Below are 15969 nucleotides of genomic sequence, written 5' to 3' on the forward strand. Positions count from 1 at the left end.
CACACACACACACACAAGCAAACAAACAACAAACACACAAGTAAACAAACAACCAACACACAAACAACAAACAAACAAATAACACAAAGGTAATGCACGTTACCGCTGCTCGACAATACAAACGGCTGCGTAGGATGCACAGCTAAGGCACGAATGTAGTCCGAGTGAGCCTCAAACATGTGAACCTGATCAAAAAAACCACCACATCATACACACGACACACAACACCAAATCATCAACAAATCAATCATCTCTCACACCTTCTCCAACGTGTTGTAATTGAACGCTCTAACCACCATATCATCCTACACTCACACAATGAGACTGCACATAGCATACAGACAAGATACAAACGATGCATCAAGTGATTACCGATCCTGTGAGCAGCCAGCTCTTTCTAGCAACAAAAATTGCTGCCCGAACTGAAAAGAGCACAAACAGTAATTTGTACTGCAGTAGTGAATGTGTGGTAAGTGTTCAAAATGTTTTGATGTTTTTGAGTCTTTGTTTGTTATACTCCGTAATGCAACTGGTGTTCGTTGTTATACATCTGTTTGTCTAGTATATTGTGCTTGTGACATGACTGTTCAACTGTATTTGTGTTCGGGTATCATGCAGTCTGTTGTTTACTTCTGTATGTGTGTTTTGTATGTTTGCCTGTCTGTCAATATAATCTGTTTCTCTGTGTCTATCTTTCTATATACAATCTGTCTGTCTGTCTGTCTATTTGTTTGTCTGTCCATCTGTCTGTCTGCGTAGAACCACTGTGTGTGTGTGTGTGTGTGTGTGTGTGTGTGTGTGTGTGTGTCTATCTGTTTGTCTTCTGTCTGTCTATCCGTTTGTCTTCTGTCTGTCTGTTTATCTGTCTCCCTCCATCACCTCCCTCCCTCCCTCCCTCCCTCCATCCTCTCTCTCTCTCTCTCTCTCTCTCTCTCTCTCTCTCTCTCTCTCTCTCTCTCTCTCTCTCGTGTGTGTGTGTGTGTGTGTGTGTGTGTGTGTGTGTGTGTGTGTGTGGTGCTGTGCCTCAATTGGTTAGAGTGTGTTTGGAGTAGAAACATCCGGGACCTTGCAGGGTTGCAGGTTCAAGTCACAGTGATGGTGAGCTATGGCATAATTTCCTTGGCAAGAAACTCACACACAATTGCCTCTCTCGACTCAGGAGTACAAATGAGTATCTGGTCATTGACTGGAATGGCAAAGGCCCCTGACTGCAACAAAGTCCATCAGCCACTGGGGTCCTGGTGGGACTTCGGCTGCACCACAGTTGGCATCGCAGTCGATGCTCCTGCAAGTACCCAGCCAGGCTCCAGGAGATTGCTTAGCACGGCCCATAGCTCCTGCGTAGTGCACAGGAACCCAGCCAACTGGCTGGGGGGTGTAACCGTAATGAGCGGCAGCTCCTTCTCCATTTTCCATTACCATTTGTGTGTCTGCCTGCATGCCTGTCTATCTGTGTGTTCGTCTGTCTATCCGTCTACATACAACCTGTCTGTCTGTCTTAAATTAAAATCAACCTACACAAGAGTCTACTGTCTAACACAAGTGTGTGTGTGTGTGTGTGCGTGTGTGCGTGCGTGCGTGCATGCGCGTGCCCATCTCCATTACCAGGCAAATCAGTCACTTCAAACGACTTGACCAGCGTCTACACACCAACCAACAATCACCACACATCTCCTCGTCTCAGCTACACACACACACACACACACACACACACACACACACACACACACACACACACACACACACACACACACACACACACACACACACACACACTCTCTACCTGCGTCTCATGATTCCAAATGTGAACGTTTCCATTGTACAGACTCACCAACACCCACGGCTCATTTGGATGCAGGTCAGTAGACTTGACACGGTCAGAACGAGCAGACAAGACGCGCTAGACACACCCACGCACGTCTCATCAAACACAACAGAATGACTCGCATCTCTCACCTTCACGTCCAGACGGAGAGGCTGACACACACACACACACAAAGACACGTGACTTACAGTCTCATTGAGTGCGTTCGTTCAACATGCATAGCAAGTCTCACCATTTCTCAGTCACTTTCTCTGCCGCTTCTCTTCCAACAACGTGGCACGGAAACGACGCATGCGTTATGGTCCTCGGACATCCAAACATAATGTGCGCGCTATGCGTCCATAGATGTACTGTACACGTGTACAGTACAGTACAGACAGCAGTGACCCCAAAGAATATTAGATGATGTATTTATAAACTATGCTTGTGTTGCTAGTTTGCCTAAGTTTAATAATATATCATACATGTACTGTATATATTTTTATTTTATTTTTATATGAGAGATAGTCTAATAGCATTTATATCAAGTATGTTATATCATTTTTATAATTGACTATATAATTATTAATTAACAGTAGAATATATTAATATTTTTATTAATACGTGTAGTTAACAGTGGAATAAATACATTAATGATATAATAAATATTAATAAAAATATTTTTTAAAAATTAATAAATATTAATATATTTCACTGCTTAGCTATTAATAAAATATTAATATATTTTTTAAATATATGTAGCTATTAATATTAATATTAATATAATATAATTGGGATACCACCATCCCCACTGCAGAGAAGATCAAAGCCAATCGTCCAGACATCTGTCTCAGAAATAGGAAGACAAACACTTGTCTTCTTATTGATATCAGCTGTCCTGCTGATGGCAACAAAGTACATCGGCTTGCAAGTGGAGATAAGCCGCATGTGGCATTGTTAAACACTGGTGGTTCCGGTGGTCTTGGGAGCTTTGGGCACAGTGCACGCAGGTATTGCACGGTGGCTGGACATTATTCCAGGTCATCACAACCTGCAGCACTTACAGAAAACAGTGCTTCTGGGATCTACTCGGATCCTTCGTAAAGTCATGTCTTCTTTCTAGACAGCCGTGATGGTCTAAGTACTTCTGAAGCAGGGTTTGCTTCCGGTACTTGTAATAGACTCTACAAACCAGACTGATCTGGTTGAGCACGACATAATTCACTGTAATTATTAATAAAAATATTTTTAAAAATTAATAAATATTAATATATTCCACTTTTTAGCTATTAATAAAATATTAATATATTGCACTGTAATTATTAATAAAATATTAACCTAATATATTTCACTGAGCCCATTACACTGCATTCAAACATAAAAACCATTTTAATCAAATACCTTCTATTATAATTGCCTATATAATTATTAATATTAACTAAAGAGCCAAGCATATTATATCATTTAATTAGCCATAGATAATTGATGCTTACTGACACGTTCACGTACAGACAGATACATACGAATACATCACTTAAAGATATCTATTAATGTGATCCCACATGTACGCATTCTTCTGTCAAATCTAGAGAACGTCTGCTACTGTGTATACTATGAGAGTTTAATATAATCATCAGACAAGTACATGTACTGTCTCAGTATGCTGCTATGACATCCATTTCCACTACAGATTACAAAATCAACAAGCCGAGTCACTGGACTGTAATCAGTTGACTGCTCTCTGTGTGATCAGCATCTGGCTCTTTTTCTGTTTCGGTGTCTTTCTCTTCGGTTTCATGTTCGATTTCGTTTTTCTCACTTAGTGGTTCTCTCGTATCCTCTTTCGTCTCCCGACTATCTTCCACCAACTCGAGTTTATTGTATCCCTTGCTAATCGACGGCAAGCTCTTTCTCTTGCTACCCATTATCACACCTTCACCCACATCATTCTCATCTGATTCTAGTGCACAATAACTGGGTGAAGCTCTGCTCGTCAACTGCCCCAAAGACTTCGACCTCGGACCTTTCCTTTTGCCTTCATTTGTCTCCTTTAAAATGACGTCATCACCCTCATCTGCCTCCTCAACTTCATCACCTTGCACCGGAAGTGACTTACTAGGTTTGTTCTCTGTGTTGCTATGATGATCTCCCTCTTCCTCGATCGCGCCCAAAATGTCGGGCGGACTAAAACTCACGTTTTCTTTGTTCAACGGGGTGCGAGCGATACCCGACGTCGGCTCTCGCGGATCTTCACTCTTTAGGTCCAACTTGTGAAGGGGCGTTCTTGGCACGTCGGCTGATGGCGAGCGAGGATCGTGAAATTCGTTACTGTCCACGTCCTTGTCTAAGTCGAGAGTCTTGATTGGTGTTCGCTCGACTTCTTGGCTTGGAGAACGAGGATCATCAACGATCAGACTCTTCGATGGCTCTGGTTCCGGAGATTCGCGCTCGTCAGTGGCTAAACCCTGGAAACCGTGCTTACTACCGACCTTACCCATCTCTCGACTACAACAATGATGATGTACGCAGAACGTTTGAATGAAAACGGGTCACCACGCGTGATTTTATATCCCGGATTAAACGTCACGTGTACCGGATGTGCTTTGTGTGACACAATGTACTAATTTTTTTAGCTACAACAATCAAATGCACGCACACACACACACGCACGCACGCACAGACAAAGAACTGTGAAAAGGCGAGCCTACGTAGTAATAACTTAGATCACAGTCTGAGACCAGAGAAACTGCTATAAATCGCAACGATGAGATCTACTAGTCTGCACGGTCACTGACCTAGAAAGGAAGAGAGAGGAACTGTTAGTCACTTGTCATACGTTTGATGTATTTGTGGATGCTTACATTATAAGCGCCTGTCTGTGTCTGGTCGCGAATGGCTGGCCAGTTGTGGTATAAGGGTTGATCTTGCATTCCGGTTGGTGTCATCGTGTGAGCTGGTCGTGCTGGAGGTGGAGGTCCAGTCGACACGGCAGGAATACCACTACACAGTACAACAGCATTGATATTCTACTCTCTACAAAAATGTTTACAACGTGTACTGAATGTAATACAATTGTTACATGGAAGAGATACAGCTCCCAATACACTAGACTAGTATTGGAGGGATGACTAGACTATTGTATTGGAGGGATGCATCTCACAATACATTAGACTATTGTATTGGAGGGATGCATCTCACAATACACTAGACTATTGTATTGGAGGGATGCATCTCACAATACACTGGACTATTGTATTGGAGGGATGCATCTCACAATACATTAGACTATTGTATTGGAGGGATGCATCTCACAATACACTAGACTATTATACTGGAGGGATGCATCCCACAATACATTAGACTATTATATTGGAGGGATGCATCTCACACTACACAAGACTATTGTATTGGAGGGATGCATCTCACAATACACTGGACTATTGTATTGGAGGGATGCATCTCACAATACACTAGACTATTGTACTGGAGGAATGCATCCCACAATACATTAGACTATTGTATTGGAGGGATGCATCTCACAATACACTAACTATTATATTGTGGAGATGTATCGTTATACAACAATATCCTTAGCAAACTCACTTATATGGAGGTCGAGATGATGCTCCACCAAAAGCAGTGCCTGATGTTGAAGTTCCCGAAGCACCTGAAGGAAACTTAAGATTATCATACGGCCGTGCAGGCATCATCTTATGCTCTGCATCCATGCGTGCTCTCAGCGTCTCGATATGATGCTTGATTGCCATGTAAATAAACTTGTATTGTGCCTCCGTCTGAACCATTCCAGATCGCTGAGCTCGAACCATCTGGATGGTCTTTTGAATGTCGATCTCACAATCTAAACCTACACAAACAAATAAACAGTCGGCATGCAAGGTGACATGTGGAAGTTGTATAGAAGAACCATGTTGTTTGATAATATTGAGAAGAACGTCAATGACAATAAACGTTCCTGTCCGACCAATTCCTGCACTGTACAACAGACAAATAATCAACTACCAAAATCCATTTGATGACCAATTACACATGAAATGGAGAAAGGAGAGAGGTGGTGTAACGCCATTACATGATGACAAAATATTGCCAAACAAAGACAGAAAACAAACAAATACACACAAATCTGACAGTCACACAGACAGACAAGCATATAAACAAACAAACACACAAACACTGACAGTCACACAGAAAAACAAAGAGACAAACTGATAAACAAACACTGACAGTCACACAGACAAACAAACAGACATACAAGCACTGGAAGTCATACAGACAAACAAACAAACAGACAGACAGACAGACACACAAACAGACAGACAAATAGACAGACAAACAAAAAGACACTGTCAGTCACACAGACAAACAAACAGACAGACAGACAAACAGACAGACAAACAGGCAGGCAGACAGACAAACAGACAGGCAGACAAACAGACAGGCAGACAAACAAACAGACAGACAAACAGATAGACAAACAGACAGACAAATAGACAGACAAACAAAAAGACACTGTCAGTCACAGACAAACAAACAAACAAACAGACAGACAGACAGACAGACAAACAGACAGACAGGCATGCAGACAAACAGACAGAGACAGACAAACAGACAGACAAACAAACAGATAGACAGACAAACAGACAGACAGACAAACAGACAGACAAATAAACAGACAAAGTTGAAACAGACAGACAAACAAACAGACAGACAAACAAACAGACAAACAGACAGACAAACAGACAGACAGACAAACAAACAGATAAACTGAGCACACACAGGACAACACAAACAAATACCAATAAACAATAATATCTCTACCAAACAAAATCGTCATCTAAACTATCACCCACCTGCAGTGCACAACGATTGGTCCGGCCTCTTCCATTCCATCCTGACTCTTTCTCACTTCGTCAAGAAAGTGCAGTACGTCACCGGGATCATTCGGAACCCCATGATCAGGCCACGTCTTGAAATGAAACTGAAAAACTGTCCGAGGGTTCGGCTGCACAACACAAAGCATGTAAACTGTTTTGTCAACGTTTCGTCGTCATTGGCTCACGTCGTCTTGTCTCATTATAAGAAGTTCTCGAATAATGTGAGAGTGTTTGCTTTCTTCGCTTAAACATGCTATTGTGAATGGCCCTATCTCTTTCTGGTCATCTTTATTTGCCCAGTATCGAATGCACTTATTCTAGAAAAAGGAAAGATGATGTGAGAAAAGACATTTGGTGTATAGTGAATGATGTAGAAAAACACAGAAACAGATTGATTGACGTACAACATATTGAATGAAAAACATGCAAGCAATTTAGCATGCAAGCAAGCAAACAGACAGACAGACAACCGGACGAATGGATGGACAGGCATAACACAGACAAACAGACAAACAAACGGATGGACAGACAGAAACACACACACACACACACACACACACACACACACAAACAGACACAGAGACAGACACACAAACAGACAGACAAACAAACAAACAGACAGACAAACAAACAAACAGACAGACACACAAACAGACAGATAGACACACAAACAGACAAACAAACAGACAAACACTGACACACACACAATAACGACGCATGACTGGTGGACTCCACACAAACCAAACAATCAGAAAGCTTGATAAATATACAAATAGACAAACACATACGCTGGCAGGCAAAGCGACTTATATAACCTACCCGTCCTCTTTCAACTTCATTTGTTGTCATGACAATCACCCTGCATTTTTCTTGCCAAATCATTCTCCACAAATCAACAACCGTGCTCGGTAGGCATCCTTGAGTAGCAATGTACGCTTTCTCACTGCCAGGAGTTTCACCCTAACATGTGCAAATGCAATAGAATAGAATAATACCACTATGTAACAAGAGATGAAAAGACAGACAGACAAACAGACAGACAGACAGACAGACAGACAGATCAGTGAGATCACATACAATGCGCTCACACACACACACACACACACACACACACACACACACACACACACACACACACAATGACCTTACAGAAACGTAGTTGGCATTGATATAACCCGACTCCGAAGAATCAGCAAACATTTCGTCAGGTTGCAAGATCACCCTCGTATGGTCAACTGTAAAACAAGTACAACCATCAGTCACAACAGCAGCATGACAACAAGATCTGTACGTTCAATTTTCTTTCTGCTATCCATCCGGCTGTCTGTGGCAGTGTCTGTCTGTCTGTCTATTTGTCCGTCTGTCTGTCCGACCATCTGTCTGTCTGTCTATATGTCTGTCTGCCCATCTGTATGTGTGTCTGTCTGTCCATCTGTATGTGTGTCTGTCTGTCCGTTCATCTGTCCAGATGTCTGTCGGTCTGTCCATCCATCTGTCTGTCTGTCCGTCCATCTGTCTGTCTGTCCGTCCATCTGTCTGTCTGTCTATCCATCTATCTGTCTGTCCATCCATCTCTGTCTCTGTTCATGCACTTGACCAACCATCCAAACACATATACCCACAACCCAACACCAACACCTAACAGACCCAAGCCTCAACACCTGTTTATCATAAATCTCCCCGTTTCCCCTTAACCATCAGTCTCACATGGCAAAATGTTCTTGTATCTGTTCTTCGACTTGTTCTCCGGCTTCGCTCCTTCTTGTCGCTTGTAGAGATGCTTCGACTCTTGCTGCTGCAGCTGCTCAAACTCCTCCCAGAATCCAGCCTTGCCGTACACGTCCTCTCTCTGACGAGCCAACTGTCCAACTCGATTATCAATGTTAGCGACATTCATGCGAGTCGCATTGAACGGCTAACAAACAAATACACTAATTCAACATCAACAGTGCTGTTACTCTTCGTCAATCGATTCATACTAGCACAAAAAGATTATACAATTTTAATCATTAATATCAATTGTATAATTCTAATTAAACATTAATAAAATAGAAAGACGATAACATAATACTATTTTAATAGTGTGGTGTTGATTGCAGAGTGTAAGTTCCCTTCAAACATAAAAAGTAGCGAAATGTAATCAAACTAAACTTGAAAATGGGATAGAGAGTGTATTGTATCTGTCCAGGCAGCAAGGACGGCCATTTTGATATTTAATAATGCAGATGATTTTGTGTCTTGTTCGAGTCGTACAACGTGACTAGTTGCGATTCAAACGATTCTGAAAGTAGCTTAATGCTAGGTAGGTGCAGAAAATACGTAACGTGTTGACAGCTCTTGTGCAATCGGGAGTTCCATATTATACGACGTCTGCACGGCTTACCAGCTAAAGCCCTGCTAAAGTATGTCACTGCTGCAAGCCAAAGTAGGACGTCCAATAACTTTTCGTGGATGCTCGATCAACTACAAGTCATTATATCCTTTATATCCTGCATTGGTCTGGTTTGTAAACTAATATCCCGTAACACACTGGCATGCTTGCAAACCGTGCCAGCCCCGTTCACACTATGTAAGCCTCTAGCAAGCTAGTGGGTGTAGCCACTCGTAACGTACGCTAACTCTGAGAATTATGGATCGTCAGTATGCTTTCGCTGCCATATTGACGGCAATTCAGCAATCCAGATCGAGAAATCGTGTCATTTTGAAAAGGAGGTTATGCCGCATAAGGCAATCGCAACATCTACATCGCTCAGTGTCATACACTTTCCTAGTTAGTACGACGGCATCCCTCAAGATGCGCTTCTACACAGTATCTTCGAATCCACAATTCAATCAGAAACAATGTTTCTCCTTCTGACCATGACATTTTGCAACGAACTACGCATGCATGAACACGTTTGCAGATCGGTAACCACTCACACTACGCAAAACACTCGAGCTAAACCGTGCCAGGACAGCAAATTGGAGCGATTTGGGCCAGTGCCCTTCCCGCCCTCTCAGCACGGCATGGTAAGCGTTCACACTACATGACAAAATCAAACCGAGCTGACCACATAGTGCTGGCACAGTAAAATCTGCTAGTGTGAACCGGCTATTAGTCTTACCAAAGTCACATTCGTTTGAGCATGAAATGTGTCAGATTAGTACAACATTTGTTGTCACAATTAATAAACCCTGCCTGTCTGTCCGACCAGATTAAACTTGAATCAATAGTAACTGTTGTCTTTGAGATTGTTTGATGTCTGTGCGATTTTTCTTGGCTCTGAAATAAAGTGCTTGGCTACAACAAACAAACCCCTTTAGCCAAGTGGCTAGTAACAGAAAATTTTCAGCGGAAACACTAAATCATGGTTCATGTGTTAGTTGGCTAGCAGCAGCATAAACCCTCAATGTACATGTGTGTGTAGCAGCTACTGGTATCAGTACATCTATGTTCTTTTCCTTATTCACTTTCCTCAACCTCCTTCACTTCCTCCCACTTTCTCACCTCCTCCCTCCCACATCCACCTCCTCCCTCCCACATCCACCTCCTCCCCATAATTAGAATGCCATTCATAATGACAAACAACTATCTAAAGAATCCTCCTCACTCTAAAATCTGTTTGCTTGTCATAAATAAGGTCATTTCTATTGTCAGCAGCTGCAACCCTAATCATTACTAAGCACGACACATTCATACATCCTAACACCAATCATCATCAATCCATTCCATTTCTGTTCATCTCTGTCTCCCACCCATCAGCATGTAAACACAGTCACAGAATATCTTTCCAACCAGCTGGCATCCACAGAACAGGATGCAGTGAGAGAGCATTGCACAACATAATTTGCATATTTGGAGAACAACAAGAAAGCAAAACATAACACCTACATGCCAATTAGCAGCTACACCTACAACTGTTAACATGGCTGATAAACAGGAGACATAGTTTTGTTTCTAGAAGCAGCAAATCATAAAAGCAGTGTGTTCGTGTTGTGTGTGTGTGGTGTGTGTGGTGTGTGTGTGTGTGTGTGTGTGTGTGTGTGTGTGTGTGTGTGAGGTGATTTGCTGCTTGTTCATCTGTGTGTCAGCTTGGTCACTCCATCTCTCAATCACTTGACCATCTATCAGTCGTCTTTTAGTTCCAAATCGTGACATGTGATCTTAAAAGATCCGATTTACTGCCTGTTCATAAGGTTGTCTGTCTTGCTCTCTGCTATTTGGCCACTTGTTTAACTATGACTATGTATGCTGAGTGTAATTTTAATTTTAGATTTGGTAATAATTGCTACTAGCATATTAGGTGTTATCACAAATGAAACATCCATTCATCACATCTGTTTGTCTGTCTGTCCAGCCATTCATCTGTCTGTCTGTCCATCCTTTCATCTGTGTGTCTGTCTGTCTGTCCATCCATTCATCTGTTTGTCTGTCTGTCTGTCAGTCCATTCATCTGTCTGTCTGTCTGTCTGTCCATTCATCTGTCTGTCTGTCTGTCTGCCCTTCTTTCCTCTGCTCTCCCTCCCTTCCCACCTGCCTGTGAGTGTCTATCAGTCCATCACCTCCGTATCCATCCATCTTACACTATCATCTAGTGAGTCTGTCTCTCAACGAATACAACGTGATGTAGTTCTTTTCATATGTACAGCTTCAGTGAGCATTATCCAAATGACACTGTTGAACGCAATGACCAACTCTTGTAGTCATTCTTATACAACTGTTTTGCATATCATTTTGTTCGTCTGTCTATACGTGTGTCTGTCCGTCTGTTTGCTTGTCCATCCATTTGCCTACTTCCAATATGATTAATATGCCATCTGTTCCCACCCACTGACTACTTAACACACACACACACACACACACACACACACACACACACACACACACACACAAACACACAGACACACACACACACACCACTAATCTACCCCACACCCAATCTCCACCAATCTGCCTATTCACAGCTTATCCATCCTTCCCTCATCAAACAACCTCCTCTCCAACGCACCAACCAACTGAACACTCACAACTTTCAAAGCAACGACCGTCCCCGACGTCTCCACCATCGGATTCTTCTTGTAATAATCAACCAGACTGTCCAGTGTATCAAACTGCTCACCACCTCCAATATCAAATTTTCCCTCCTTGTTCCTGATCATCACGTGTGTCACCCGGCTTCCCTCACACCTGACAGACAGAACATAATCTCCTGGCTTTGAAGACGAGGCTCGCACAAGAAACGAGCCCTGAGAGCCGCGATCAATAAGAAGAGTCTCTGCTTCCCGACCGTTTAGTGCTCCGTGGTACCAACGTTCGTTTGTGATCTCTTCGCTGTTGAGAGGAAACTTGAGTTCAATGACGTGTCCATTTCGCTCTTTCAATTGGCCCTGGCTTTCGGTATAATATTGGACGAGTTCACTAAGTGTTGCAAATTTCTCTCCCCCGTATAGATCATAGAAGTCTCCAGTGTTCTGTATTTTAATGTGAGTTACTTCATCACCTCTCCTATTATACAACAAATTCAGACGATGAGGGCACACCCACCTGATTTCAATAATGACTTTCGGTTCACAGAAACAGCAGACTCATTAAGAAACAGAAAGATAGATAAACAACAGACACACAGACAGACAGACAGGCAAGTAGTCACACAGACAGATGCGCAGTCAAGTAAACATACACACAAATTATCAAACAAACAAAATATTACTGACATACAGAGAGAAGCAAGACACTCAAGTTGGTTTCACTTCCCGAAGCCATACAATACAATGAAAATACCAACTAACCTATGACGACATCCTATTCATAGAATACAGTTTGATCATGGAAGAAGACTTTTAACCCAAATAATAACCCGGATGCTGAAACCAAGAGTTGTCATTACCTAACGCGCGCTAACCGACGGACCGTCAGGGTGTGATAGACCGGAAATGACCAACCAAACTTACGCTCATCTCGCCGCTTCTCCTCTCTATGTCACGTTTCGCACACACTCTCCACACCAAGCAACATTCCCACTACATTCACGTCAAAACGGCCCAAAATAATGCAAAAAATCGCAAAAATGTCACGCTGCGTGACGAAAAGCAAAAAACCCCGCGCCATCGCGCCGCGTACTGACTCACCGCACAGAAAGCGTAAAGTCTCCAGGATTACTGCGACTCGGACGACAGAGATAAGAGGCGTCTACGCCTTGATGCAGCAACAACTGCTCCGCTTCTTGTCCTGTGACGTTCGGATGAAACCACCTAGTTAGAATAAGGTATAACTAAAGTAATGTCACTATTGTCGAGACGAGAATCTTGCCTTCTCGTGCCCATCACGTCTCGAATGCGAATGTGGATATGCGCATGCGCTTGCGTGTAGAGTCGGTTTTACATAGATTTGCGTCATGGAGGAGAGGGTTCGAGAGGAAGGTGGTGCTGCGGGATGTACCGACGTGGCTGGTAATTTGACGTAATTGTGGTGAACTGACAAACTCGGGAAGCTGGTTTACGCAGATTTGGTAGCGCGCATGCGCTGTGTTTGACCATGTTGCTATTTGTACGAGTATTTGAGTGCAAATTGTATAATTTGGGGAGATGCATCTCACAATACACTAGACTATTGTATTGGAGGGATGCAACATTAGACTATTGTATTGGAGGGATGCATCTCACAATACACTAGACTATTGTATTGGAGGGATGCATCTCACAATACACTAGACGATTGTATTGAAGAGATGCATCTCACAATACATTAGACTATTGTATTGGAGGGATGCATCTTACAATACACTAGACTATTGTATTGGAGGGATGCATCTCACAATACACTAGACGATTGTATTGGAGGGATGCATCTCACAATACACTAGACTATTGTATTGGAGAGATGCATCTCACAATATAATTTTCAGAACTGTCATCAAAAGCACAAGGCAAGCAAACTACGACACAAACTAAAACGCAAACTACAATGCAAACTACAACACAACCAAGCGCACACACACACACACACACACAAGAACAGCAAGACTACATATCTGTATTTGACAAAGACTGTGAGCAAATGAAAGTCGATGACGACACCACCACAGAAAACTGTTGTATTGGAGGGATGCGTCTCACAGTACAATAGGCTATTGTGTGACTATTGTATTGGAGGGATGCATGTAGTCTTGCTGTTCTTGTGTATGTGCGTGTGTGTGCTTGGTTGCGTTGTAGTTTGTCGTACTTTGGTTGTAGTTTGCCTTGTCTCAATACACTAGACTATTGTATTGGAGGGATGCATATATGCATCTCATAATACATTAGATTGTATTGGAGGGATGCATCTCACAATACACTAGACTATTGCATGCATTCCTTTCACTGTGTGTGTGTGTGTGTGTGTGTGTGTGTGTGTGTGTGTGTGTGTGTGTGTGTGTGTGTGTGTGTGTGTGTGTGTGTGTGTGTGTGTGTGTGTGTGTGTGTGTGTGTGTGTAGCATGCATTACTGTTTTACAGTCAACATGGTTCAGCCTGACGACACAAGTGAGGCCTGCAAGCTGATGGTTGATCCTAAAGTTGTTCGTATAGCTGGACAATATGACCTTGTCAACTTGGCACACCAAGTACAAAATGTGAGGCATCAATTTCATGAAGCAAAGTGTGTGTGTGTGTGTGTGTGTGTGTGTGTGTGTGTGTGTGTGTGTGTGTGTGTGTGTGTGTGTGTGTGTGTGTGTGTGTGTGTGTGTGTGTGTGTGTGAAGTACCTCCACGTGGTGAGCCCCGGTAACGCAGTCCCTGCGGCTAAACTTGACACCCGCTGACAGTTATCGTGAGGAGTAGTCCAGATACTGGCAGTGGTTTCACTTCTCTTGGTTTTGCAATCCAATGAAGGAAGTTATTCATTTTTGCACAAGAGGTTGGCAAATTACATTGGTCTCCAAAGAAACTGATGTTTGGGGAATTGAGGAAGACAAGACCTTGCCATGGAACAAGAAAGAGATGGAGAGATCTAGTTAGTCAAGGTCTGCAATTAGTAGATACCAAAAACATCTGGTACTAGAGATGCCAAGACCGGAATGGGTGGTTCAGTCTTTGTCAAAGGGGTGTTGAGAAGGTAATCACAAATCGTGGGAAAAGCAGATGTGCAGCGAATGTGCGATTCCAAGGAGAAAGTTTCTTATGTGAATGTAGAAGATCATTTAGACGACAAGGCGACCTCACAAGACAGGCGGTTTTGTCCTAGTAATTTGCCAGTTGCCCAGGAGCACAATCCAAGGGCCCCGCTATCATAGTTTCTTTTACTATGGGCGGCTTCAAGGTTCAAGGTGTGTGTGTGTGTGTGTGTGTGTGTGTGTGTGTGTGTGTGTGTGTGTGTGTGTCAAGCGTCCGCCTTTCTTGCCAATGTTTATGTATCTGATGTCTCATTGTCTAGGCAGATCGTTTCATTCGAGCCACAGCAGGCAGCAAACTACAACAAATAGCTAGTCAGATTCACTTCCTCCAACAGCAGGCACGTGAAGTATTACTACAAGCAAAACGAGATGCTCAACTTCATCATGCAGCATGTAACTTCCAGAAGCGTCCAGGCCAGATATATCATCTATACGAAAAACCCAATGGAAGCACATATTTCTCAATGTTGAGTCCAAGTGACTGGGGAAAATCTCAGCCACACAATCATGTTGGCAGCTTTCGCCTCGAGATGGACATGTCGTGGACTCCACTAGAAGAACTAGAGAAGCGCCAGAAAGAACTCAAAGCGATCGATCGTGTGCTGGACTCACAGAACATCAACATTACGTATACAATGGGGGATGATGACAGTTAACTTAGTTTGTATTGTAGTATTGTTGCTATTATATGTAGTAATCATGAATTATTATGAATATAATTCATAAACTTGCTCATTGTATCACCAATAGTGGAATCAAGATTTTGTATATCGGTATGTTTACTAACTGATGACAGTTGAGGTAGGAAAAGGTCATGCACATATGACTAGATCCCAACATCATGTACTGTACCCTGCCCTTGTCTCTATACCAACTTCATGATTCTAAGTTTGATTCACAAGTCATCCAGGCAGCAATTCACGCAAACAACAGGAAAATTTGGAGACAACGAAACTGCCAATCCAAATCCCATTAACTGTTTTGATCGCTCCTTGTTTCAGTGGCCAACATTCTAACTACCAGTTAATTATGTATGAACCATTCCCACAACACACACACACACACACACACACACACACACACACACCACACACCACACACACAACACACACACACACACACACACACACACACACACACACACAC

General features: G+C 42.7%; 4 protein-coding genes across 4 annotated transcripts in view; 1 reads left to right on the forward strand and 3 right to left on the reverse strand.

Annotated features, from left to right (window-relative positions):
* LOC134181946 (coatomer subunit beta'-like) overlaps positions 1-2114 on the reverse strand; it is an 11993-nt gene extending 9879 nt beyond the window's left edge. The window contains exons 1-7 of the mRNA XM_062649243.1: positions 2058-2114; positions 1957-1977; positions 1784-1900; positions 1606-1642; positions 373-422; positions 261-305; positions 104-185 (exon numbers count right to left, since the gene is read on the reverse strand). Of these exons, the coding sequence (XP_062505227.1) occupies positions 104-185; positions 261-305; positions 373-422; positions 1606-1642; positions 1784-1900; positions 1957-1977; positions 2058-2060 (355 nt within the window). The 5' untranslated portion in view covers positions 2061-2114. The remainder of the gene's footprint in view (positions 1-103; positions 186-260; positions 306-372; positions 423-1605; positions 1643-1783; positions 1901-1956; positions 1978-2057) is intronic.
* Positions 2115-3335: 1221 nt separating this feature from the next.
* Positions 3336-4376, reverse strand: LOC134182300 (uncharacterized). The gene has a single exon (XM_062649694.1). It carries the CDS (start codon positions 4300-4302, stop codon positions 3517-3519), a length of 786 nt encoding a protein of 261 aa, XP_062505678.1. The 5' UTR covers positions 4303-4376; the 3' UTR covers positions 3336-3516.
* Positions 4377-4403: 27 nt separating this feature from the next.
* LOC134182297 (tyrosine-protein phosphatase non-receptor type 11-like) lies at positions 4404-13022 on the reverse strand. Its single transcript, XM_062649691.1, has 12 exons — positions 12986-13022; positions 12805-12927; positions 11704-12181; positions 8404-8611; positions 7846-7931; positions 7516-7656; positions 6882-7013; positions 6673-6824; positions 5730-5797; positions 5408-5669; positions 4666-4804; positions 4404-4599 (listed from the first exon to the last, which is right to left on the reverse strand). The coding sequence occupies exons 1-12, from the start codon at positions 12997-12999 to the stop codon at positions 4579-4581; spliced, it is 1824 nt and encodes a 607-aa protein (XP_062505675.1). The 5' UTR covers positions 13000-13022; the 3' UTR covers positions 4404-4578.
* Positions 13023-13035: 13 nt separating this feature from the next.
* LOC134182301 (uncharacterized protein C1orf50 homolog) lies at positions 13036-15617 on the forward strand. Its single transcript, XM_062649696.1, has 3 exons — positions 13036-13125; positions 14169-14284; positions 15084-15617. The coding sequence occupies exons 1-3, from the start codon at positions 13071-13073 to the stop codon at positions 15477-15479; spliced, it is 567 nt and encodes a 188-aa protein (XP_062505680.1). The 5' UTR covers positions 13036-13070; the 3' UTR covers positions 15480-15617.
* The last annotated feature ends 352 nt before the right edge of the window (positions 15618-15969 follow it).

The sequence above is a fragment of the Corticium candelabrum genome, chromosome 7 (assembly GCF_963422355.1).
Source record: "Corticium candelabrum chromosome 7, ooCorCand1.1, whole genome shotgun sequence".
NCBI classification, from domain to species: Eukaryota; Metazoa; Porifera; class Homoscleromorpha; order Homosclerophorida; family Plakinidae; genus Corticium; species Corticium candelabrum.